General features: G+C 40.6%; 1 protein-coding gene across 1 annotated transcript; it reads right to left on the bottom strand.

Moving 5' to 3' along the window:
• Positions 1–7,643: 7,643 nt before the first annotated feature.
• On the bottom strand, positions 7,644–24,708 carry leo1 (LEO1 homolog, Paf1/RNA polymerase II complex component). The gene is made up of 12 exons (XM_067971444.1): positions 24,631–24,708; positions 21,331–22,095; positions 19,021–19,122; positions 18,770–18,861; positions 17,009–17,154; positions 14,754–14,838; positions 14,500–14,594; positions 12,626–12,760; positions 11,563–11,698; positions 11,200–11,386; positions 9,487–9,584; positions 7,644–7,916 (listed from the first exon to the last, which is right to left on the bottom strand). The coding sequence occupies exons 1-12, from the start codon at positions 24,686–24,688 to the stop codon at positions 7,812–7,814; spliced, it is 2,004 nt and encodes a 667-aa protein (XP_067827545.1). The 5' UTR covers positions 24,689–24,708; the 3' UTR covers positions 7,644–7,811.
• Between the last annotated feature and the right edge of the window lie 1,105 nt (positions 24,709–25,813).

The following is a 25,813-nucleotide window of genomic DNA, read 5'->3' as shown; positions in this document are numbered from 1 at the left end:
ATTTGCTCCTTGGGTCACTGATTGGGAAGGAACTAGTCTGCAGATGATGGTGTGAGTCTGCTGAAGAGCGTTTCATTACTAGATGATAGAAAAGTGCGGCATATACAGAGAAGCATGGGATTTGTGCATGGGGTCTGTGCAACAGTGACATCTGGAGGTAACATGGCCAAGTGCTGCTACAGTCAGTCCAAGTCTATTGCTCAAGGTCACTGATCTGTAGTTTTCAAAGAAAAATGGACAGACTTGCAGTGTGATCCCCGGGAACACCTTTAAAAATCCTACAAAATCCCATGTAATATAAACAGAATTTATCTTATAAACCAGTGAGCCAAATTGTAAACAGGCAAAATACAATCCCAGAAAGTTGGTAAAAATTCCAAAATCCCATATGACCAAAACAGAATTTGACTTCAGTCACTGTAAAACAGCAACACTGCAAATGCTGCACTTGTACCAGTCTGAGTAGCTGCAGTAATGGTTCCAGCCAGCCAGTACCTTGTTTAATAAAACAAAAGCAAAATACTGCGGATGCTAGAAATCTGAAATAAAAACAGAAAATGCTGGAAAAACACTCTGCATGTCTGGCAGCATCTGCAGTATCAAGGTCATTGATTTGATCGGCAGCAGACAGTATCTTGTTCATACTGTCTGGAACTGCTACGGGGAGAGCTCAGTTTTTCTCCCAACAATTGAAAGCACGGCTATCTAAATTTGCAGGTAGGTTTAAATAATGTATATGAGGTACGAGGGGGTTCCTGAACAATTTTAAACCAGGTCGACACTATAGTCCATGCAGTATCAAACCCAAGTGGAGTGAGACAACTTGCTTTAGGGGAAGCTGTGACTGTGGACTTATATTGCAACTTTAATGTTGTGAAGTAGAAATCACTTTGCAGAAAAGCTAAAGTTGCAGTATACACACACCCTAACACTTCACTTAAAGCTATGCTATCCCCTCCCGCCCACAGTATAGCATGTTAGCACTCTCTCACTCTGAGCAGATAAATGAAGAGTGGCCACTTGGACAAGGTTTTGGAGCACATCCATCAACCAGTGCCCATGAAACGGTACTCCAGCAAGATTCATTGCCTTCAGAAGAGATGGGGAGAATTTTCTTTTTAAATTGAAGTTTGAGATGATACGTAAGTTTCCATCACATACCATAAAACCAAATTTTTAATGTTGCAACTTTTCGGTGCTTTTTCACACAAAAATATTTGGACCTGGTGCTCTGCTTTTTCTTGTACTGTGGCTAACAATAAGCAATGCGCTCTGTCCTTTATCGTCTTGCCAGTCTCTTGCTAAACAACCACTTGTTGATCATTCTTAACAACAATGTCTCCCAGATTTTGCACCTTAGCCAAATTCATGAAAGCTTCTTAGATTCAAAAATTGCCTTCTATGGTGCTGTAGCATAAACTGATGAGAAAATAGCAACTGCAAGAAAATGAGCTTTGGGTCTAGGTTTCAGTACAATGATTCCAAAATCTATTTTCAAATCTTTGAATCCAGAGTCCTTTGTTAACTTTCTGTAGTGTAGTTTCAGGATTTTTAGCTACTAAATCCCTTGGTACCATTCAAAGAACTGGAAGTTCTCCCACTGTTCTGACCAACATTCCTCCTTTGTAGGACCTTGCTGGTCATAACCTTGATATAATGGGAATGCAAATTGATATGTTGTGTGCACACTACAAAGCAGCATACATGCCATTGGCTAAGTAGCTAATAACTCGGCTGTGGTTGTCCTGTGGTTAACTATAAACACCAACAAACCTACACATTTGCAGAAACACAGGGAACCACTCTGGCAACCACTCAGTAAACTCAATGGTACATTATACTGACATGGTGCAGGCTCCAAATATTACCAGGGTAAAGCCACTTAGTGAGTTGTCAGATAAAAATAACCGCACGCTGTTTGACATCTAGAAAGCTCTCATGGGGTAGGATTTGTAAAGTAGCTACACAACAGAAGCATCCACGTTTGTTCCAACTTCCAGCACAGATCACATGCAGCTTGCTGATATTTATCCCAATGTCTTTTTAAATAGGAGCTAATGAACTTAAATTTCAAGGTCACAGATAGCTCTGCAATGTGGTCATGAGTGTAATGAGTGTGACCTACAGAACGGAGTATCTGCCATTAACAAGGAGTTTTGACTTGTCTTTGTACTTTAGTGGGCACGATGACATAGTCTGTTAGTGTACCAGCATGCTACGCCATAAATTGGAAGGATGCAGGTCCTGTGCTTCCTCTACTGATGCTTCCCTTTGTGGTTTTATACAGTAAAATTGCACTAATAGTCAAATCTATCGTCAATGTAAAATTTGATAGTTACGATCTAATTTTTTTAAAAAGTGAACAATTAAAAAACTTTGCATTAAATATCCTAAAACAACAATTTCTGTTTGTTCTTACTATAATAGAACTATAAGCAAGTGTTGTGGGTCCCTTTCCAATTCTGGCATTCAATCTAAGTCAAGGAGCACACAAAAAGCATGACCTCAGTAAAGTATTGATGAGATAAAACTGGATACAATGTTCTAAGACTGTCCACCGTATCATTGCCAAGTACTGCTACCTGCCACAAGTGATTATTCAGGGATTTTCAAACAAAGGAGTCAACTGCACTGTGGGATCAATTCAGATCTAACTGTTGATACCTGCGACTATATGGCACATTGTTGTTAATGTATTTTCATTGAATTTTAATAAAAGGTGTTTGATCTGATTTTCAGATTTATTCTGTTATCGTAAATTTCTAAATATTGTTCCAGAACTGCAGATTTTACTAATCATGCAGGAGTTCACATTACAAGGCTTTTAATGTATTTTCTAAAAGGGTGAAGAACACCACAGTGAAAGCTCAAATATCCATACTCTGGATTATCTGATAGAATTTTAGTGGAAGGGATTCAGATAGAGACCCCAGTAGGATGGCTGGGAAAATTCATTTAAATAAAAATTCAGTTTGAAATAAAACAGGAGTTAATTTAAAACATATCTTGAAGAGATTTGGGGATTTGTTCAGTTACCAATTTCCATTATCCACCTGGGCATCTTCTCCATTATGGTGGATAATTGAAGTCCCACTCAATTACAAACATAACTCTCCATTTGTCAGAAAATCTAACATCTTACTCTAACATTTGTTTTGGACACAGTGCCAAAATGTTATAAGGATGTCTATTTATGTATTTCCCAATAATCTGAACGGCCTGGACAGCACTTAACCTTAACAATCAATGCAAATCTCAGACATTTCAAATTTATATTAAGGAAACCAATTTACCTGGAGGATTGCTTGCATAAACAGAAATTGTTCCCTAATTTGTACTAGTCTCAAAAAGGCTACGGATGATTTCACATTATAACTACAGCATGGGGTCCAGCAGCTTCCCTGCACCAACACTGCTGTTAGAGTGTAAATTGAGCCATTTAGGGCCTGATCTGACACAGTAGAAAAGAAAGAACTTGTATTTATGGACATCTCAAAGTGCTTTACAGCCAATGAAGTACTTTTTTTTTGAAGAGCAGTCACTGTTATAATGTAGGAAACGTAGCAGCCAATTTGGGCACATCCACAAACAGCATGAGATTGATGATCAGATAATCTCTTTTAGTTATAGGTTGAAGGATAAATATTGGCCAGGACACTGGGAGAGCTCCCCCACACTTTTTTGAATAGTGCCATGGGATCTTTTATGCACAACTGAGGGGGCAGAAGGGGCCTTGGTTTGATCTGAAAGACGGCACCTCCAATGAGTACAGCACTCCCTCAGTGCCAGCCTAGATTATGTGCTCAAGTACTTGGAGTGGGGCTTGAATTCACAACCTGACTCAGAGGCAAGAGCGCTATGACTGACAAGGAACGGCTGCCTAGAGGATCAAGACTCACTGAAAGAGGTAGTCTCGTTCTGCCTTGCTTCGGAATCAGTTCAGGTCTCGATGCCTAATTCACATCACACAAGTTTAGCGTGGTGTGAAGAAGAAACAGCTTCACACTGATGCTAAGCTTGTAGTGTGAATGCAGTATCAATTACTTAATTGGCTATGAATTCATTGACACAGGCTGTTGAGGTACAGGCTCCCAAGCACTAACTGCTCATTCACAAACTTCAGATTTGTTGGCCACCTTTCTTTCGCCACCTGCAATGAAGGAATGCAGACCACAGATATCCTGGCGACCCAACAATAACTTTAAATAACATATTAAGGAACTGCCCTTGTAATCAAGGCAGTATTCGACTGGGTATGGCACCAAGGATTCTTAGTAAAACTGAGTTCATTGATGGTCAAGGGGAAAACCCTGCAGTGGCTGGAGTCACACTTGATACAAAGGAAGATGGTCGTGGTTGATGGAGGTCAAGCATCACAGTCTCAGAACATCACTGCAGATGTTCCTCAGGGTAGCATCCTCAACCCTACAGCTGCTTCATCAATAATCTTCCCTCCATTATAAGGTCAGGAATGGGGCTGTTCGCTGACAATTCAATATTGTTCAGTTCCATTCACAACTTCTCCAATAATAAAGTAGCCCATACCAGTCTACAGCAGGACCTGGACAGAATTCAGGTTTTGGCTGACAAGTGACAGGTAACATTCGCACCAGGCCATGAGCACCTCCAACAAGAAATGACCTAACAACCCTCAAAACTTCAATATCATTATAAGGGCAACCCGCCCCCGCCCCAGCGCATCATCAGTATTGTGGGGTCACCAATGACCAGAACTTTAACTGGACCAGCCAGATCAACAACGTAACTAAAAGAGCAGAGGCTGGGTACTCTGTGAGGAGTGGCTCATCTCCTGACCGCTCACATCCACTCCACCAACAAAAAGGCTCAAGTCAGGAGTGCATAGAATACTCATCACTCCCGTGTATGGATACAACAGCAACAATAATAGAGATTTAACACCATTGAGGACTTGATTTGCACCCCTGCCAGTGAACTCAAATATCCACCCTCTCCACCACAAGAGCACTATGGCTGCAGTATGTACTATGTACAGGATACAATGCAGCGATTCACTCAGCCTGCTTTGACAGCAACTCAAATTTCCTACTGCCAAGGACAACTGCAGCAAGATCACAGGAAAATCATCACCTCTAAGTGACTCACCATATTTGACTTGGATGTATCCTGCCATTCCTTCATCATTGCTTGGCTTGGTCACAATCCTGGAACTCCCTACTGAACACCAAACTGGGAGCACCGTCAGCACAAGGGTTGTAGCAGTTTAAGAAAGCCTTCTCAAGGCAACTAGGGATGGGCTGTAACTGTAACCTTGCCAGGGTTGTCCACTTCCAAATAATTTTTTTTTTTAAATGTACTGGTTGGAGATGCTTGGTTAGGCCTCCAGGCATCATAGCTGGTTTGTTTACTGAAGGACAGCTTTAACTATTGTTAAACAAGTAGGTTTGCATAAAGTGTCTAAAGAATTCAAATTAAAAATCCATCCTATACTTCCGCAACCCATTCCACCACTAGTTTACTAGCAACCTAATCTTGTGTGATGTACTGGACAATAATTTATCATATGGTGTAATGTTCAGTTAAAAATAATCATCAACTTTACTTTGTCGCCATTAGCCACACTTGTCAAAAGTATAGTAAAGGTGGTCCATTTGAGGCCAGTTGTTACCACTGACAAACTGGTCCCTTTGTTAATCCATGCTTCTGTTCTCCAGTGCATCAGACTTTCCTTGTTCCTTCACACAATGTCTTGAAAGCTGGCCACATTCTTCTAACCTGCTTTACACCCAAGTCACCAATAATGAATTGAGGAAAATGTACCCCTTAGAAGTAAATTATCCTGATAAAGGAAAATCACATTACGCTAAAAATGGTGAACTCATTACATGAAGCAATCTCAGACTATCTGAATATTTTTCTGTTATCTTTCTACTTGAATGTTGATAACTGTAAACTAGTTGATCAAGGCACTTTATCTTTTGTGACTTTTATAAGCTGCAAGTAAAAACAGCCAATTTACAATCTTCTATCAAAGTGCATAGTCACTCACTGAACAATTTAATCTGAACAAAAAAAATCATTTAGCATCTTATGGATGTGTGACATTTTCTAAAATGTCTCTAGCTGCAATTTGTGGATTGATTATAATTCATGTATATTTAACACAATAATGTCAACATTTTATGCCAGCATTTTATACAGGAATCAAGAATTCTCCTGATCTTTCCATTTTGGCCAATACAAACATCTGAGCCAGGCACAAATGAAAAACTAAGTAAAAACATACATTTTTTGCATCATTCCCTTCCTGTACACAGCCATAAAGGTATTAGCATACCTCAATGGTGCAGCCTATCCATTTTACCCTCAATTGCACCCAATTTCCCCTCCCCCTCCCAATGGATCAAGGTTTCAACCCAACATCCCAGAGGAATTTTTTAATGCAAAAATGGGAGAAAAGGACACTTACAAACATTCTTGCTGTGCAAAAACAAAAGGCAGGGTGAAGAGGCACCACACTCATTTAAATTTGTTTTGGATAAAATATTGTAGTTGTACAGTACATAAGGAAAGTTGGGCCCAAAATATTTTATTTACTTTAGTGAACACTGAAGTGGGACAGTTTCTTGTGTGCAACAGTTTTCATTCCATGATATATTTGTCATTGACAGAAGAACTAACAAACTAACAGTGAAACTTAGTTTGCAGTTTCCCCTCTTTTTAGGTTTCTAAACTTCACAATGTCCTCTTTAGTTCAGGAGAATTGGATGGTTTGGGCTGCAGTAAGCATTGACCTGTGTTGCCAGAAGGTATATTTTGTACAGCTAGTTGGAGCTTTGTCATTTTCCTCTGTACCTAGAAACTAAGTATTAAATCACCATGAAGTGTTCAAACCAGTTACCTTGCCAAAAAATAGCAAAACTCACCAATTGACCATGACAGAGTTTGAATGTCACCTGAAGTTAGACAGGAAAATAATTCATGTCATTTTTCTCTGTGTCCACTATGCAACCAAAATATAACGTGCTTAAATTGAATCTGAAAATATAAAGCAATCCCACAAAATAAACATGTGCATAATCCTGGGCTTCATAAAAGCCAACAGATACAAATTGAGTAAAGGAACAAGTATGAGAGGCATAAAGTGGGAGACACATAGTAGATCACAAAATAAATATCAAGAGGAAGGCCTTTTGACCTATCTTAGCTCCTCCATTTAGAAAAATCTACAATCCCATCTCAGGATCCAACTGTCTCTTAAATCATTCCAAAGCTTTTGTCTCGACTGCCCAGGTAGTCTATTCCAAGTTGATCACTCAGTGTGAAGAAGAATTTCCTGACATTAGTCCTAAATTTGTCTTTCACTAAGTTTGAACCTGGATCCCTTATCCTACTGTCATGGTTAAACAAAGTAGTGTTCTGAATTTACTACCTTATATACCGTTATGAGGTCTCCATTCAGCTCCTCCTTTCACATTGTGCGTATCTGGGTTCCATTTAAGACTACTATATATGTACCAAAATAACGGAAAACTATACAAGGATGTTCCATTATTTGATTTGTTTCATATTGGCAGCTCTGAACTTGTTTTTTTTTAAAGAAGTGTTATATAGTGTCATATCACTGCTATTTCTTCAACAGCTAAAAGACAAATCAGTTAAAATACACTTTAAAAAAAAAAGTTTAATTTTTGAATCTTGGTACGTACATGAACTACCAAATTACAAATGATTACCAAAATTATCCAAAAATCAGATAATATAGTTACTTCCAAAATAACTGTACAATTTAATGTCTAATGACATAAGCCATCTGAACCAGTTAGGAGACCTTACTCATCATCTTCCTCTTCATCACTAATCACATACTTCTTTGCCCTTTTGCTGATACCTTTATCATCATTCTCTGCTTTTCTCTTTCCAGAATGTTCACCTTCCTAAATGGGGGAAGGGGTGAGGGGGAGGAGGGGAAGGAGAGAGGGAAGAGAAAATACAATAGTATAAGCATTCATCATATTTATATGTAGAGAACAGGTGACTTGATGCTGTAAAGTACTTTCTAAGTCAATGATGAGAATCAGTCAGGTACCTCATCAAAAGAATTACTTAATAGATTATTTCAATAGCCAATTATTTTATGAAAGGAATAGTTTTGTATTTTGGGGGCAGAGGAAACAAAGCTCTTATTACCCAAAATATAGGCTAAAAATCTTCTACCTATTCACTTTCAGCCCTATGGAGACCTGCTGCTTCAGGTTTCCCCTTGCACCATTAATTACATGCATTGACCATTGGCTCTGTAGAGAATCCTGGACATGGAGATTGGTGAGCAACTTGGATGATATTCAGGAGAAGTTAATAATAGCCAGGCATGACTTTGCTAGGCTCAGCTGCCTTCCAAAGTGACTACAAAACAAATAACTACTTCTACCAGGTAGGAAATTTTTGAATTTTCTTTAAATTATTAAATAGATCTGGGACCTATTTTTAAAAAAATATTTAAATGCTATTGAAATAATTAACTGTGTAATAGGATAAGTTTGATCATAATCAAAAAAGATCCAACTTCCTGGTTTAATATCAAGTTCAGCGTTTCGCATGATATGTTAAAGTTGTCATAACCCATAGATCCTTCTTTCAAGGTCAAAACTCAGAATGTTTATAAGTCATTATTTTACACAGTTTACACCCATATTGTTCCCTTTTGCTGTCTTCCCACCTCCATGCTTTCGTCCTGTTGCCAGATGGGCAGGGCAGTGCGGGCCAACCTCTCACCCAAAGCTAATATCCATAGTCTGTTCAGGCAGTAAACAACTTCCCAGAGGGAAATAAATCTCTGGAATAATTTCTATCCCCCCGAATCAAAATGGAATGGTCAATAACTTGTGGCTAAAAACTATCAGAATTCACAATAATATAGCCAAGTCCAAAGGATGCTCAAAACTCAAATCCAGCTCATCTGACTGAGTGCTGAACAGTCCACCAATAGGGCGAGTAGACTGCCAATACATTATTTTAATTCAGCATTTAATTTTTTTCTGTGAGGGGTGAGATTCTCGTACATATGTCTATATTTCAAAATTATGCTGACAACTTTCTTGCAAAATAGTTTCTGGTATCCAATAAAGTCACATTTTTATTCGTGACATCACACACACATACATTTCGATTTATATAGTGACTGAAATATCAAAATTCATAAAATCCTCTCTCACTCAACAAAAGAAATATTATACATTAAATTAAGAACTGGGTTTTTAAATGTTCATATAGTTTAACTGTTTTGACTCCCCAGAATTTCATCTGCATGTCATTCACAGAAATCTGAGTAGGATAAATGTGAAAACCTTCTGATAGAGGTCAAGTTCTCGGTCTACATTTTAAAATAAAAATCAGTCTGCAACAGACGGGGATGGATAGCATTTGTCTCACATTAAAAAAAACTGCAGTACCGATTCCTATTTGTAATAAAAATTAGACTTTTGCATGAACGTTTTCTTCACAAACCTCATCACTGTTAAGCTTCTTGGCTTTTAGGAGCCTCTGTGCTTTGTCGTCATCAGACCCCTCATCACTATCTGAGGAATAAATCCGGGCACGTTCCTCTAAAACAGACATTAAAAATATGCAAATTAAACCAGATACTTATGACACTTATCTTTGTTTTAAAATATGAAACTTTTTCAATTGATTTTTTTAACTTTCAATACTGAATATTCTATCTTAAAATTAGATGGTTCTGCATTAGCAGTATATTGGACTAAAATGAAACCCAGCACAATCCAGTAATTCAATTGATAAAAATAAGAAAGTTTGTAATGTTCTTGCTGACATTAATTCCCCTTTGATACTGCCAGTGGTTACACAAGTATAAACAAAATTCTTGGGGGAAAAGTGAATTTCGATTAGAACTTAAATCGGGCAGGCGGTGTGAAGGGTGTCTGCTATGCCTGCCTGATGACATTGGCATGAGGCCCGAACTGTTTTCATGGTCAGGCCTCATTACAATAATATCTGGGAGCCTCTAGTACTGAAAGAGCCCTGACAGATTGCTCACTGATTGGAAGTGGGGACTGGAAATCCACCATGCCAAGCTCGAAGTGGTGCATAGGGCGAGGGGCATGGAGGCAGTAGGCAAGAAATTTTGGGGGGGGCTAGAAGAGCATTCATGCTCCTCCTGGCCCCACTAAATCCATTGGCAAATCTTTTGTTTAAATTATTTTTTGGACCAGCCTGTAGCGGTCCCTTTAAGGACTACTGGTTTGGCCACTCAACGCTCAGTTCCACTAGGCAGAATGCACTCCACCTAGTGGAAGACTAAAATTGCATCAGGGTCCTAAATCGGGCATGGGACCTCAATTTGGATATTTTAAGTAGGCTCCCATCTGTTTCATGGTCTGCTCTAAAATCGTAGTGGGCGGTAACAAGTCGCTAATTGCTACACCGTGATTTTTAGTCCGCTACTGCCCCATTCCCACCTGAAAACTGGATGAAAATCATTCTCTTGGTTGTTTATCTCTATTATTTGCTACTATTAGTCTCAATTATTAAAAATCAGAATTGCTACATTCAGTTTTTCAGCAGTAAAATGGCAATTGTCAACATCAAATCACTATAAAGTTTTGGTTTAGCACCTGTACTCCCGTATTATGACTCTAAAACGATCATAGACCTCTTAGAATGACATTAATCCAATTATGGAAACTGGAGTAGGATTCCTCTTTTTACAAAAAAATGGTAGAATACCTCTTTTTATCCCACAATTGACAGCCTGCTAATGAAATTGAATTAGCCACGCATTCCTGCAATTTCTTTTGGCTCTTAATTTGAGAGAAATTTTTATAACTTTACAGCTTTTATTTGATTCTTTTAAAAGGTGGAAGTGTTTCCGATTTATACATTTAAAATGATGTACAGAAGTTATACTCTAAGTGCAGAATCTGGATTCAGAAACTGAAATACAATTTGCATCATCCAGAATCCCACTTGTACACATTGAGGTACAGAGAGTGCCTATTCATACAAACTGGCATAATACTTTATGAAAAGAATTAAAAGAACATACTGTATTCACAAATGTAGAATAATTCAATCAAACGGCATTCCCAGCAGAAAATGAAACACACTATTGGCATGGAAAGCATTGTCATAAGAGAACAGTGTCTTACATCTGTGAGAATGAATTGCTCTGTACTCAATGATCTTGGTCATTTTCCATACCTCTAACTCCTCCCTTGTATTTGTTCTTGATGGCTGCAAGGCTGATGGTCTCATCACCATCCTCCTCCTCATCATACCGATCAGGTTCCAGGTAAGAGGAGCTAAGGCCTCGCTGACTCTGCTTCTCTCTCATTCTGCGCTGCTGAGACTCTCTTCGAATGGAAGCCCTGAGGCGCTCCTCCTCTTTCTGCCAAGATCAAAAGTTGCTTTTAGATTTTTATGTCACTTCAAAGTGATTGCAAATCTACATGTAGATACTCACTCCATTGATAACAGCACTATTTATCTCATATATGTACATGCTTTAAGAGAGGGCAACTTCATTTCAATATTTTTCATTAGTGGTCAGTCAGGTTTGTTTACCTTTATCATTTCAGAACGCTGGGATTCAGGATCTCTGCCAGCCATAGGGAGGATTCGAATCTTTTGTGTTTTTGAACACCTATCTGCCAGAGACAGAGTCATCTTCCTGTGGGTAGCACTGTCTGTGGAGTGAGGCCTGTGATACATTTGGGATAAAGATGGATTTAGTCCTACCTTTTAAAAAGAAAGATATATTTACCATTCACCTGATGGCATAGAGGGTAAATGTGTCATGCAATGTTATACTGTCATACAGAACAGGAAGTCCCAGATTCAGGGAGGTACTGAGTTGATTTCAGATGGGACAATAATTAGAGTGCCACAATTGGCTTCACGGAGTGGAAAGTAATCAACACTCAATCTGGATTACCCTCCACTGACTATCGGCTGGATGTATATGATACGAGGAAAGTGTCAGGCTTGGCTCTGGTGGTCAGCCAAACAGCCTGCCAGTAATAGCTATCTAAGTTCATACACAAAGAGTGGGCACTTGGGCAAGTACTAGAGGGCTTCAGCATCTATGGAGTCTTCCAAAGTGGTGGACAGAAAATTGTGAGGGTTGGGGGGGGGGGGGGGGGGGGAGTGAATGGTGCAAAAGTTGCACTTTCACAGAGGGTTTGAAAAGCCTCTGAACTTGAAGTATGATTTATGCGCTTGTGTGACCAGTGTAGCATTTTTACGACATTAGAAAAAGAAACAGAACTTTACAACGGTGAGCACTTAGTCAGGTGCTGACTTAATTTTCTAAACCGCCTGATATATGGGAACATTTGCTTGCTTTAATTCATAGTTTAACACAAAGGACACTGTTACCATTTAACCTGATTAGTTTACAGAACTAGAATTCAAGCACCCTTTTAAAACCATTTTTAATAAAAATGGTTTCATTATAAGATCAGCTGTAATTTTTTTTTAAAGATAGGTTCACCCTCAACAAATATCTCCTCTGAAGATCAAGCTTTTGATAAATTCATGAAGCGCCAATCACGCAATGTTTTTTTACTGCAGTTTAATAGATACCAGGTTAAGTTTTGTGTTTTTAATTACTACGGGTTCAACATACCTGAAGGTAAGCTTGGTTTTGAAGACTGCCTGACCTTGCAAACCAGTTCCCTGTCTAATAAACAGATGGTTATGGTCCCCTTGAAGTGGAGCCTTGTAGACATCAAAAACTTCATTTCCCAGATGTAAGGACATACTACAATAATAAAAAAAAATCACCATTATTTGAATATTGTATGCATAGACTGTCTTACACGCTGGCATCTGTGCCTTTAAATAATTTAACAGAAATTCACAGGTCATTGAACTTTCTCTTAAAAAGAGTTATCATTCATTAGAGAGTAATTTATCTGTGTTCAAGAAATTAATTTATGTAACATAGTAACAGTTTTATGCAGAAAACCTTCGATCCATCTAGCCTACATAGCCACAGTATTTGTTTGATCTTTAATAACCTTGAATCCCATTTGTTAACAAGAACCTGTCCAGTTCAGATACGTATCTAATTCAGATATCATCCATCAAAACAATTTTAAAAAAAATCCTGCCAACAATTCAGAAATAAAGTTGTTTCTCTGCCCCCCTCTCAATTAGGTCCCGCCAGACCACACATCATTACCTGGCCAAGATGATGAGCAGGTAAACCTTCAGTACAATTCTGCAATCAACAGCTGTGCAGCTGAAGGAGCTGATTTCCACTTGGCACCGCCCCCTGCCAACTCATCCAAGACCCTATACTCACCAGGTAGGGAACCATTAGTGGGAACTTCCCAGCTCCTCTTCCATCCCCACACACCCATTTTCCCAATATGCAGTATTTCACATTAGTGAACCAATCTGTTGAGTCACAAAGCCACCCTTAATGGGTACATTCCAGCCTTACTAAATTGATAAATCCTATGTTCAGACAACCATGTTGCTGAGTGAATGGTGCATCCACTAACACAGGATAAAAGTTTTGCAACATCCATTCTCATTACAGAGGAATACACTCACACAGCAGTCCTGCCAAGATCCGAAAATAGTTCCATGGTGGCTGGAAAGTATCTCAATTCTGCTAAAAGATAATACTAAAATATTGTTTTGTACTTTGTCAAATTCAGAAGAGAATTTGTATTTAATAGTGAAGTTATGTGAGGCGGTTTCAATATCAGCAACGCAAAACACGGCAAGTGCAAGGCCATCTAGATAAGGTAGTATATCTGCATCCAAAGCAAAGCTAATTCTTTAAACATAAAAGTCTATAAAGAGCCCAAGTGATCAGCTAGACCACCTATAACTTTGTATTGTTAGAAAAGAGACAACTTTTTCCACTGTCTGTTTCCTAATGTTAAAACTTTCACTAGCTGGTGAGCACAGTCCTGTGCATGCTTTTAAGTACCTATGTTCAGAGCTTTGCTCTGTCCCCACCTGATTTCAGAGCCATGAAAGTGGGCAGCATAAACTGGGGCTCTCAATCTCATACCAGTGTAAAACTGACAGGTGCAGCACACTTGCATTATTGGGTTCATGCATTTCTATTAATGCATCACTTTTTTAAAGAGGCAGCATTCCTTAATTGTTATTAATGATGGTAGACTCATAATACCAACAGTCCACCAATCAAAACATATTTTTAATAAATATCTCTCTTTCCATCTCCCTCTCTCTCACATACACACTCACATTTATTTTTACTATCCAGCAAAGTAACTTTCCTTCTACATTGCTACGGTCATAACTATCAGTGCAGGTGGAATGAGCAGACTGTATTGTTCAGCATTTTCTCAAACAATGTATGGAATTGTGGCAAATAATAAGTAACAAGCAAATTTAAAACAAGATCCTCATAAGAAATCAGAATACATTAAAGCTACTTTACAAAATAATAAGGCTTGCAACTCCTGACCCAGGGAAGACTCACTTTAGTCTGTATTCACAATAAATATTACCAACCTTCCGTCTGACCATTTTACTATTCGAGCATTACTTTCACGAATGTCATTTCCTTCTTCATCTTTACGCACTCGCCAGCGAATTGTGTTTTCAACCTATGACCACAAAAAAAATGCAATTTTAAGATGTCAATGTCTCACTTACTACCCTGATGAGAAAATATAATCCTCCCTCCCACCTCCAAAAAAAAATACGCACGGAAAAATCTTAGCAATCAGATGGGTTTACTACTTATCCTGGAGAGTAGGCATTACCTTTAGTTTAAGTCTTGTTCTACCTTCTTCATCCAACATTTCCTCATCTTCAAATTCATCTTCATAGTACTGGGAATCAAATGGTCTAAAATAGAAGCCCACACAGAAAGATGGACCTATTATCGCTAATAATTTGAAAAATGATTACAAACTGCCATGGTTATTACAGTATGTTCTCAAACAAGAAGGCTACAAAATACGTGCTGTAATCCTGATGTATCCCATGCAAACTGACAGGGCAAATTAATCTAATTCAAAAAAACCGCCAAGCTAGTTAGTCTGACCCAGTTAATGATTCAGACTTGAATTGGTTTCAGCTAACTGTCAGAGAGTACTGTAAAGTATAAACATTTTTATAGAAAGAAGTCAACACAACACAACTAAGTTTTAACATTTAACACAAAACACAGTGCTTTGTTTTATATAAAGTGAACAGTAAAAAGAACATTTGATGTTGATTAATGTAATTTAATAAAGGAAATATTTTCTTTATCTCACAATTTATTTGTGTCAGCAAATATTATGATGCAAATGAAGTTGGTATCAAATACAGGTTTTAAAATTATTGCTGGGAAGATAGTGAAATGTTTACATTTTTGACTAGTGTTTAAATAGCTATGGATGGAGCTGAAATAGAGTTAGAGGGTTTAGTAGATTCAATGTTCAACATGTCCAAAATCACTGTGAGGCAGCAATAAACAAAAATGCTGAACTATATGGGAAAGGACTTCCATTTACATAGTGCCTTTCATGACCTCAGGACATCCTAAAGTGCTTTACAGCCAATTGAGAACTTATTGAAGTGTAGTCACTATTGTAATGTAGGGAAACTCAGCAGTCAATTTGCACACAGCAAGGTGCCACAAACAGCAGTGAGGTACATGACCAGATAATTTGTTTTTGTTTAGTGACATTGGTTGAGGGATAAATATTCACCAGGACACTGGGGGAAACTCCCCTGCTCTTCTTCGAATAGTGCCACTGGATCTTTTATGTCCACCTGAGGGGGCAGCCGGGGCCTTGGTGTAACGTCTCATCTGAAAAACAGCAACGCTGACAGTGCAGCACTCCCAGTAATGCACTGAAGTGTCAAACTGGATTATACGCTCAAGTCTCTGGAGTGGGACTGAAACCCACGACCTCCTGACTCAAAACATAAGTGAGACACTTGAGCCCTGGAGGCAATCCAGAGAAGAGCCACAAGGATAATACCTAACATCTGAGGACTGAATTAAGAAAGAAGGGAGGTACTTGGCATTTTAGCCTTAAAGGGAGGTAACTGATGGGCGACCTTATCATAGTAGGTACAGCGCAGGAGGAGGCCATGCAGCTCATCGTGCCTGTGCCAGCTCTTCGAAAGAGCTTTCAAATTAATCCCATTCCCCTGCTCTTTCCCCCATAGCCCTGTAATCTTTTTCTTTCAAGTATTTATCTAATTCCCCTTCGAAAGTTACTACTGAATCTGCTTCCACCACCCTTTCAGGCAGTGCATTCCAGATCATTACAACTCACTGTGTAAATAAGTGTTTCCTCGTGTCACCTCCGGCTCTTTTGCCAATCACCTTAAATCTGTCCCCTCTGGTTACCGACCCTTCTGCCTCTGGAAACAAGTTTCTCCTTATTTACTCTATCAAAACTGTTCATGATTTTGAATTTTGTAAACAATTTTACAACACCAAGTTATAGTCCAGCAATTTTATTTTAAATTCACAAGCTTTCGGAGGCTTCCTCCTTCGTCAGGTGAACGATGACCTGACGAAGGAGGAAGCCTCCGAAAGCTTGTGAATTTAAAATAAAATTGCTGGACTATAACTTGGTGTTGTAAAATTGTTTGAACACCTCTATCAAATCTTCTCTAGTCTCTCCACATAACTGAAGTCCCTCATCCCTGGTGCCATTCTAGTAAATCTCATCTGCACCCTTTCTAAGGTCTTGACATCCTTCCTAAAGTGGGGTGCCCAGAATTGAACACAATACTCCAGTTGAGACCTAACCAGTGTTTTATGTCAGCAACTTCTTGTTTACTCAGCATATTGAATGGATTTCTGGATACAGTAGTGAAGGCAAGAACCCTGGAATTATTTAAGAAGCAATTGGATGACATATTGGAGGAAAGAACAGTAAAATATTTCTGGATGAGCTAAGTTGGCCAAATAGCCGTTTGCATCTATGTTGTGATCTAAACTGGGTGAAGTATCTTGCCTGTATGTGCACACTAATATTCAAGAAGATGTCAATACAGAAATCTGAAGTACCTGGGCTCCACACTGAGAAAGTTAGGCAGTTTAACAAAGTACAGGTCATTTCCTAAATCGGTGTTCACTTTAGGAATCTCTACTTCTATCCGTGTTTCTGGGATTGGTTCTTCTTCTGGCTGGTCGTGATCCATGCCATACTCATCCTAAAGCAAAAAGGAAATCATTAAGGGGAGGAGGGGGTAAAAGTATATCCACACAGAAAGGTGAGCGAGCCTTTGGCTTAGTGGTAGCATTGCCGCCTTGGATTCAGATGGATGCAGAGTTTAAACCTGCACCAGACAGTCCCAGTGAGTGGAGACTAGAACTCTGGCTCTAAATTCTGGGTTGACATCCAGCTACTCGGAGATACTCGCATCCGTTGGGTTTGGGTTTGGGTGTGGGTGTGGGTGTGGGTGAACCCCCCCCCCCCCCATCACATGGTTTGTGGAAGCCCATAAAACCCTCCCGCTGTATAGGGCGAACCACCCTATCAGCTGGTATAAAGGTGATTGTGGCCATGGAAGGAGTGTCCATGTTGCCGTCTGTCAGACTGTTAATCAGCTAGCTATGTCACACTATTCTCGAAGACTTCTTCATTGTTAGGGAGTACCCTGAGCCTTCCTTAGTATTTGTATATTATGTGACCAAAACAATAGGTCTCATTTTTAAATTCATATTCTCCTAGTTGGGAAACAATTAAAAGGACTGGCTACCGTAATCCATTAATATACTCTCCTTTCATTTGTAGAAATTGGATTCCAACCCAGCCTAGACTATTGGGATGAGGTCTTTCTTTCTCTCTCTCTCTCTCTCTCTCTCTGTCAGCACCCAGTTCCTGGTAGACATGAACACACTTTATAAACCTTCATTGATATAGCAATTATCCAGAAAAATGAATCATTCACACTTGTGCATTAGGAGGTAATTCTCAAAGGTTGTGGGTTGAAGTATGTTGCTCAGGTATGGTGGAATTAACTTTGCTCTTCATCTGGTTGTACCATACCCAAACTGAAAGTACTTGATGCTGAGGCTGAGGCTGAATGCACAAAAATGAAGTGTGTTCTATTTCCCAGCACTGACAGCCCTCACTTATGATTAATACAAAAATCCACCAGGAATGATAAAACAATTAAAACGTAACTCCCAAACTTTCAATTCAAAAGGAACTGATATACAAGCTAGCTAAAAGTTTAAGGAAACAGCATAGCATGTCACTATTCAAAAAAGTGCAATGTCACCTTATACAATGCCAATCTAACATCCCCCTTCAGTTTTACAGTGATAATCCTGATTCCAAGCCCCACCAGTTAACAATTTACCAACAATTACTTTCTCAAAACCTTTCATAATCTTGAAAACCTCTATTCGACCAGCAATAAACTCCAAAATGTTTTCACCCTTTTTTCATAACTATAAGTTCTCCTTCCTTGTATAATTTTAGAGAATCCTTCCTGTACATTTTCCATGGCTCTCACATCTTTCCTATAATGGGGTGCCCAGAACTGCATGCAATAATCTGACTGTGGCCTAATCAATAGCTTGTACAAATTCAACATCACTTCTTTGCTTTTATATTCAATGCCCCAACCAGTGCTCCACCTATGCAGCCATCCTTCTCATTTTGGCACTGCTTAGCACAACTTTAAAATGAGACATCCAGAAAAAGTATCCAAATTAAATTCCAGGAAATTCAACTCGAAGTTTCCTATTTTCTGTATTAGTGGCATTCTGGAAAATGGAAAAAATATATTTCTCGGAAAAGTTTAAAGAAATACTTACTGCAGGTTGGCCTGGCGTGGGAGGCTTCTCACCTTCGCTGTCGGATGAAATATCATCTGCACCCCCAAAAAGATCATCTCCTTCTATTTTATCTGCAGCACAGTCACAATACCAATGTATTTAGGAAAAGATTGCACAATGGTGTATAGCTAGTAATGCCAACACACTGGCATCATTTCTTTTTTAAATACAGATGTTCATGAACAAAAGGTCTTTGCAACAGAAGGTTAAAACATCTGTAAGAATGTTACCTTTATCTTTTACATCACTGTCAGAGTCAGAATCTGAAGCAATGATTTTTTTTGCCTTGTGCCTAACTATTTCTTCTTCACTGTCACTGCCTCTTGCAGAAACTGAAATTGAAAGTGAGAACAGTTTAAAAGACAAGCGTTTGACATATTTAGAAACCTATCAATATCGATGCCCATCTTCCTCACATAGTAATGGTAATGGGGAGTTCGATTATAGAAGTGATAACAAGAGCAGGACTGCTCACAATCGAATTCTGAGATCGATCCTTCTAACATACGAGATTGTAAATACTAAAGCTATGAACTTTTTTTTTTAAAAAGTCATATTTCACCCACCTAAAATTCTACTTGAAAACTGATTATAGCAACTCATAGAACATAAAATGTATTTGACAAATAAAAAGTTTACCTACTTTTGGTTTAAATTGAAAAAATAATAGACATTTAAATAACACTCAGCATTTCTTAAGACACGATACATTCTGTTTCAAATAATAATTGGACAAAATCTGCTGTGACTTAAAAGGAAAATCAAATCTAGGGATGCACTTTCTGTTCAAAGTACTTCCCTTCCCCTTCTCGTCTGCCACATTTAAAATAGCCTCACATGCCTATGTGTAAAATTTGTACTTGCCACCTTTATAAAAACTTCAGAGTCACTGCCGATGAAAGTCCCACCATTTCAGGTTGTTTTCCTTCAAGACTTTTGACAAGGTTCCACATGGTAGATTGGTCAAAAAAAGTAAAGGCCCATGGGATCCAAGGGAATGTGGCAAATTGGATCCAAAATTGGCTCAGTGGCAGGAAGCAAAGGGTAATGGTCAACGGGTGTTTTTGTAACTGGAAGGCTGTTTCCAGTGGGGTGCCGCAGGGCTCGGTACTAGGTCCCTTGCTTTTTGTGGTATACATTAGCGATTTGGACCTAAACGTGGGGGCAGGATTAAGAAATTCGCGGATGACCCAAAGATAGGCCGTGTGGTTGATAGTGAGGAGGAAAGCTGTAGACTGCAGGAAGATATCAATGGACTGGTCAGATGGGCAGAAAAGTGGCAATTGGAGTTCAATCCGGAGAAGTGTGAGGTAATGCATTTGGGGAGAGCAAACAAGGCAAGGGAGTACACAATAAGTGGGAGGATACTGAGAGGTGTAGAGAAAGTGACGGACCTTGGAGTGCATGTCCACAGATCCCTGAAGGTAGCAGGACAGGTAGATAAGGTGGTTAAGAAGGCATATGGAATGCTTTCCTTTATTAGCCGAGGCATAGAATATAAAAGCAGGGATATAATGCTGGAACTGTATAAAACACTAGTTAGGCCACAGCTTGAATAATGCGCACAGTTCTGGTCATCACATTACAGGAAGGATGTAATTGCAGAGGGTGCAGAGGAGATTTATGGGGATGTTGCCAGGACTGGAGAATTTTAGCTATGATGACAGATTGGATAGGCTGGGGTTGTTTTCCTTGGAATAGAGGAGGCTGATGGGTGATTTGATTGAGGTGTACAAAATTATGAGGGGCCTAGATAGAGTGGATAGGAAGGACCTATTTCCCTTAGCAGAGAGGTCAACAACCAGGGGGCATAGATTTAAAGTGATTGGAAGAAGGATTAGAGTGGAAATGAGGAAAAAAAATTTCACCCAGAGGGTGGTGGGGGTCTGGAACTCACTGCCTGAGGGGGTGGTAGAGGCAGAAACCCTCAACTCATTAAAAAAATACCTGGATGTGCAACTGAAGAGCAGTAACCTACAGAGCTACGGCCCAAATGCGGGATTAGGCTGGATGGCGTGTTCCTCAGCCAGCGCGAACACAATGGGCCAAATTGCCTCCTCCTGTGCCGTAAATTTTCTATGATTCTATGACACTCTGGTAACATCAAGGACAGGGAGGAGTCGTTTGCGTCCTGCAACAGTTCCATTCATTTTAATAGGGGTTGCAACTTTGGACCAGCCAGGAAGCCAATCCAGTTGGCCCTGGGAAAGCATGTTTGGGCTGGGTACTGGAGCAAGCTCTGTCAACAGTCTGCTTCCCTTTTCCTGGGTCAGCAGCTCTAGGCCAACCTCCCCTCCCCCTGGGCCAATCCTGCAGTAAAACAAATAGAGATCTGCCTTTGTGCAGTGAGCACTGCGAAGAGATAGCAATTTCTCTAGACTTTTCTTTTCCTTTAATATAACCTTCCCAACTAATAGGAGAGTCCCACTGCCCATGACAGGATCACTTCAGAACACCTCATATGCAAGGGTAACAGAGGATAAACCAAGAGATTTTAGATGGAACACTATAACTAAAGCAGAAATGGATCCCTCATTTACCCGATTTATGTTCTTGCTCATCATCTGAAAGGTGCTGTTCCTCTTCTGAATGATGTGGTTTTTCCTCTTCATCCGACTGGTCACTTCTGGACTCTCTCTCCCATTTCTCATTCTCAGAATGCACCTCCTTTCCAGAACCCTCAGCATCTGATTGGTTACTGGCAGCATCAGAGTGGGAATGGTTACTGACAACGTCGGATCGGGAATGGATGCTGCCAGCATCAGAATGGACGTTGCCAGCGTCGGATTGGGATCGGACGCTGCCAGCGTCAGAACGTGCACTTCCAGCATCAGAATGCGCGCTGCCAGCATCAGAACGCGCGCTGCCAGCATCAGAACGTGCGCTGCCAGCATCAGAACGCGCGCTGCCAGCATCAGAACGTACACTGCCAGCATCAGAACGTACACTGCCAGCATCAGAACGTACACTGCCAGCATCAGAATGATTGTCATCATCTTCATTATCGAACTGTTCTTCAGATCCACTTTGCTGCTCTACCTCCGAATGCTGAATGTCGTCTTGATCGGAGTGTGCTGAAGCTATGGACTGGTTATCAGATCTGTCGTCACTGCCACTGTGTCTTGAGCCCACTTCATCCTCACTGTCCTCTCCAAATAATTCTTTATTGCTAGGCTTTGCAGCCTCTCTCTCATCTTCATCCTCATTCCCATCTTCCCTTTCACTTTCACTCCCGGAAGGATTGCTCTCTGATGCTGCTTGTTCCTGCTCCGAATCAGAGCCAGATCCAGATCCAGAATCAAAATCTGTGGGGGGATAAAAAGCAATCAAATGAATCTGGTTCAGTTTTAGTTCCTGTACTCAGATTAAAACACATTTTAACATTAATATGTTGGTCTTGTGTGTGGTTTTATCCTAATACAACGAAGTAGAAGAACAAAGGTACAGGCTAGATGGACCAGCTGGTCTTTTCCTGTCCGAAGTTTTTGTATGTTCCTAAAGCCTGGAAACCTGAATTGCAAACAATGCAGCCTCAATACCTACGGAGAACCACAGCACATTGGCTTTAGAGAAATGGCACAATTTAAATTGGCACGTATGGCACCATTTGACCTAATAATATTTTCATCAATCCAAATACCGTTTGAGATATTGTAAATACTTTCTATTAAACAGGGATAATATTTGAGTTTTCCTATTCCTGATTTGATAAAATGAACATTGCTGTCCAAGCTGTGCATAAATGGGCTCAACACTCTTTTACAATGTATTCTTGCAATATACCCTCTAATCTTTTCATCAACATTGAGGACACTGCAAACTACATCATTAGTTCACTGCACATAATCTGCTGCAATTTAAAGTAAAGGAATCAATAGGATAACGCATGTGTCAGTGGCAACTGGAGCAGTTGCATAACCAAGGATCGTGATTTATATATTTTTTAAAAGGTAGATGTTCTCTGCTAAAGAAGCTTGCCACTGTGCTCAGGAGTTTTCCGTTCTAAAGTATTATTGTTCTTTTACTCGGGTGTGTAAGGGCTATTTGGTGGTAGGAAATCAGCTGCCATTTGAATTCATAGCATTCATTGTTCAATTCACAAAATTATTTTAATTTGCTCCATTTAACTTGTTTACTAATGAACATCAATTGGGCCTCCTTGCAACTATGTCCAAATTAACAGAGAGAGAGAACAGAATTGGTTTAATCACACTTTATTTAACAATTTTGCCACTGATCTGCATTCATTTTTGTGATGCAACGCCAAATAATGATTATTATAAAGATGTATTCTACAGTACAGTAGAACTGCTTTTGTGGTGATTGAGAAATAAGCATATAAATAAATATATTTTTAGAACATTATTTTCAAACAAATTCAGCCATTCCAAATTTTTATCAGGCTTTTGATGCGAGGGCTCTCCCTAAGTAAAGTGGACCTGATGCTCCATGAGGTCTTCTGTATCAAACCACAGGACCATGGGTTGAGAAATAATGCAAGTGGCAGAAATTGATTCTTGCAAGTTTTCTGCAATTTCAACTGATGCAAAGGCCAAACAGAAATTACAATAACACATGCCTTCCATTTTTCTGAAGGAGAATCTTTTGTTGGAATGAGTCGTTTGTTTTGCAGTCAGAAGAATCTGGCGCATGTTTACATCCAATAATGCAAATGTTGAACCCCTTTTCCACCTTCCTTACAAAAAAAATACAATTTTGTGAAAACTGTGCTGCATACTTGTGAACTAAAAATGGATGAAATCATCAGTCTGTGGTCTGAACCGTCATTTCTGGAGTTGGGATGCTCAGACATGTCATTTTAGCAACTAACCTCAGGCCCCATTTGCAACTTCTGTGCGCTGTGATTCACGGAGAAGGCCGTAACCATTTTGAGATGGTGAGTAACACATTTGATTTTATATGTTTCAAACTAGTCTTCTTCCAAATTCTACTGTTTCAAAACGTATAAGGATAAATGGTCTGATTTTGGATTCAGTTGTAGTCAGTCACATTGTTTAGTGTCAAACCTCTAGAATTAGAGGATCTCAACCACTCCATTACTGGTTTACTGTACCCGTGTAATCTTTTAATTCCCTCTATACATGCGCTGTACTACAATTCTTTTACATTCACAGTTCAGTAAGAAAATTAGATCTGTAGGAGGACCATTAACATTTCTTTAGAGAAGTAATATTGCTGCACATTGCCAAATATCAGGAATGACGAGCATTCCAAAAATGTATGATATCCCACTTTAATAAGTAGTTTAGAGTTGTTAAACTTTTAAAAACATTCTCAGGATTTGGGAGACAGCCACAAGGCCACATATTTTGCTCATTCTTAATTGCCCTTAGAGAGAGGTGGGTCTCCTTTATGCTAAGTGATTTTTTTTTACAATTGAGTAGCTAGCCAGGCCTCTTCAGAGGGTATTTAGTGTCACTGGAGTCATGTTTGGAAGGGTAGCAGTTGGGTTTTTAATTGACAGAAAGCCAGCTTTCATGGTCATTTTTTTCAGGTGTTAGCTCAGAAAAAAAAAATTGACAAATTTAGTGAATTCAAATTGACAATTTGCAAAGGTAGATTCTGAACTCATGACCTCCAGGACCACAAGCTACACTACAGAGCCCTGCCGAGCTTCAGGCGGTGCTCCTTTATGTGATTTTCAGAAACCGTTAAGCAGCTTTTAGTCCCCAAAGAATTCAAACCCCCTCGGCCTCCCCGAGCTGCCGGGGGAGTTGGAACCGCGTTGGTTAATAACTAAACTGGAGAATAAAACTCTCCTGGCCGGGACCCGATTCATTCCGGGAAGGCACAGCATTAAAAGGCCGGGCTAACGTTACCTTTCTGCTCCGGATCGCTGTCCGCTTCGCTACCGAATAAATCCGCCATGTCCGCCATTTTGCCGGGTCGCAAAAGCAGGCAGCGACGCGCACTACGGAAACTTTTTACGGCGCTCGTCGCGGGGCAACCCGAATACGGCAAAATGCGCCAAAGTGTTGCGGCCCGCGAAATACTCCTGGACACAGGGGGCGCTGCAGGCAACTCCCGAACTGGACAGAGGGGGCGCTGCAGGCAAGTCCCGAACTGGACAGAGGGGGCGCTGCAGGCAACTCCCGAACTGGACAGAGGGGGCGCTGCAGGCAACTCCCGAACTGGACAGAGGGGGCGCTGCAGGCAAGTCCCTAACTGGACAGAGGGGGCGCTGCAGGCAACTCCCGAACTGGACAGAGGGGGCGCTGCAGGCAAGTCCCTAACTGGACACAGGGGGCGCTGCAGGCAATTCCCGAACTGGACACAGGGGGCGCTGCAGGCAACTCCCGAACTGGACACAGGGGGCGCTGCAGGCAACTCCCGAACTGGACACAGGGGGCGCTGCAGGCAATTCCCGAACTGGACACAGGGGGCGCTGCAGGCAAGTCCCTAACTGGACACAGGGGCACTGAAAGTAGCTCCCTATTGGACACAGGGGGCGCTGCAGGCAACTCCCTAACTGGACACAGGGGCACTGAAAGTAGCTCCCTATTGGACACAGGGGGCGCTGCAGGCAACTCCCTAACTGGACACAGGGGGCACTGAAAGTAGCTCCCTATTGGACACAGGGGGCGCTGCAGGCAACTCCCTAACTGGACACAGGGGGCACTGCAGGCAACTCCCTAACTGGACACAGGGGGCGCTGCAGATAGCTCCCTAACCGGACACAGGGGGCACTGCAGATAGCTCCCTAACCGGACACAGGGGGCACTGCAGGCAACTCCCTAACCAGACATAGGGAGCACTCCAAGCAGCTCCGGAACTGGCTGCAGGGGGCGCTACAGGCAGCTCCCTAAATGGACACAGTGGGTGCTGCAGGCAACTCCCTAACAGGACACAGGGGGCACTGCGGGTAGCTCCCTAACCGGACACAAGGGGCACTGCAGGCAACCCCCTCACCGGACACAGGGGTGCTGAGGCAAATCCCTAACCGGACACAGGGGGCACTGCAGGCAACCCCCTCACCGGACACAGGGGTGCTGCAGGCAAGTC

This window comes from Heptranchias perlo, chromosome 34 (assembly GCF_035084215.1).
Source record: "Heptranchias perlo isolate sHepPer1 chromosome 34, sHepPer1.hap1, whole genome shotgun sequence".
Lineage (NCBI taxonomy): Eukaryota > Metazoa > Chordata > Chondrichthyes > Hexanchiformes > Hexanchidae > Heptranchias > Heptranchias perlo.
Note: the sequence above shows the minus strand (reverse complement) of the source record. Positions and strands in the feature narration are given on the sequence as shown.